The 1,881-nt window shown below is 48.9% G+C and overlaps 1 protein-coding gene across 1 annotated transcript in view; it reads right to left on the bottom strand.

Annotated features, from left to right (window-relative positions):
* The window catches only part of LOC102834193 (sterol 26-hydroxylase, mitochondrial-like), a 61,694-nt gene extending 60,367 nt beyond the window's left edge, over positions 1-1,327 (bottom strand). The window contains exon 1 of the mRNA XM_006867815.1: positions 1,067-1,327. Coding sequence (XP_006867877.1) covers positions 1,067-1,327 — 261 coding nt within the window. The remainder of the gene's footprint in view (positions 1-1,066) is intronic.
* Between the last annotated feature and the right edge of the window lie 554 nt (positions 1,328-1,881).

Below are 1,881 nucleotides of genomic sequence, written 5' to 3'. Positions count from 1 at the left end.
CAGCTGTGAAAGCAACATAAATGGATTCTCAACTTCCTGGAGAAGCTAATGCCAACTCTTCGTGTGATATTCAATTTGTATAATAAATTATTAACGGACTTAATGGCAGTTAACAACAAGAAAAGGAAATGAACTACTGATTGATTGATTTACTCCCTGGCTCCCAATTTGCCCCATGACGGCAGGGACCCCACCTCACTATATCTCAGCACTTGGAAAAATGCATGAACATAAATACAAACACAGAACCAAACTCACAGCTGTTTAGTGGATTCTGACTCACAGCAACCCCATATGTTACAGAGAAGAACCGCTCCACAGGGTTTTCTTGGCTATAATTTTTACAGAAACAGACTGCCAGTCCTGTCTTCCACAACACTGATGGGGAAGGTTCAAAACACCCGTCAGTCAGCTGTGCTGCTTGCACAAAAAGCACATTGGGAAGACCTATCCCTCAAACCCCTTTGGTTCATTTCCTAAAACTTCTCCAGTTTATCCAACCTTTGGTCCATGTTGGGTTTTCTAATCACTGTCCTTTGATAGTGGGTGATCATGGATAAATTCTTCTTGCTTAAAACCCCTTTTTTTTTTTTTTTTAATGACAAAATGTGTCTTTTCTATTTTAATGTATGTGGTTTTACTTTCACTTCTTGGGACATGATATGTGTTTTCCCCCTAAACGGAAATTTATCTGGCAAATTTCTAAAGTCTCCATAATTCTCCTGAAGTTTCCTTTAGAAGAAGTTTGTGGTTGCCAATTATCACTAGAGAATTAGTGGTTATATAACATGCGGAAGCTCATATACTTCTATCTGCCATTCCCTTATTGAGACAGTTCCTCCTCTCTCAGACTCCGTCTTCTTCACATCTCTCTGTTCATTTCTGTTTGAAGGGTTCTGTTTGCATTATGATATTCCCGTTGCAAATGTGTAATGTATGAGAACAAGACCCTTGGCTCCTAGACAAGTTACCAGACCCTTCACTTGCTCTCCAACGTCTTCTCCGTACCCAGCTCTTTCCCTCTGCTCACTTCCATCCCGGGGGCAAGAGGCCCCTGCCCGGGTACCTGGAGTTGGTGCATGTGCAGCACGTAGCCTTGCACCAACAGTTGGAATAAGTTGCGCAGATGCCCCGGCCTTGGAAGCTCCTCTGGGCTCCGCAACGGCTGGTCTCCAGGCCCAGTTCCTCTAGGCGCGGCTGCCTCCGCCGCGGGGAAGGCGGCAGGGAGCGTGGCTTTGGCCCTGGACTCCGGTGAGCGGAAGCCAATGCCCGCTACCCGTGCTCGCAACAGAGCCCAGCGCATCCTGGTGCAGCCGAGTGCAGCCATGGACCGTGCTTAGCATGCAGCGCCTATGGATCCCGAGTAGGGAGCAGGGGGTGGCTAATCCCGAACAAAGGAGCGGGGCGGGGTCAAGGGTAGGGCGGGGTCAATGCCCACTAAACAACCGACTGCTTTCAGCACTTTCCGAAAGGTCCTCACACTCGCTCCAAAGCAGGACTTAGGAACGCACAGCACTCCTTTCTCCGGCTGTAACTTCCTCAGCCTGGGGAAGGGGTCACGTTAATCAAAGGTGAGCAATGGACAGGGTGACGAAGGGGACCCACATCTCTCAAGATCTCTTGGTTTAGTCCCGGGGTTGAGAGGGAGCAAGAGTTTCGCAATGTCCTCTCTCTCCTGCTCATTTTTCTTCCCCAAATCACCATCGCCCGGGAGGCCCTCACTTCTCCAGAAGGACCGAGTCCAGCAGCTGAGGCTAAACTGACCGCTGACTTTTCCTAAGGGCCATCCAGATTGAAACTGGAGTCTGAGAGCTGAGCTAGGAAAGACCACATGAGGCATGGTGGCCAAGGTCATCTGATCTCTGGAGTATGGAATCCAAC

Source organism: Chrysochloris asiatica, unplaced genomic scaffold (genome assembly GCF_000296735.1).
Source record: "Chrysochloris asiatica unplaced genomic scaffold, ChrAsi1.0 scaffold00110, whole genome shotgun sequence".
NCBI classification, from domain to species: domain Eukaryota; kingdom Metazoa; phylum Chordata; class Mammalia; order Afrosoricida; family Chrysochloridae; genus Chrysochloris; species Chrysochloris asiatica.
This window is presented reverse-complemented; position numbering and strand designations above follow the sequence as displayed.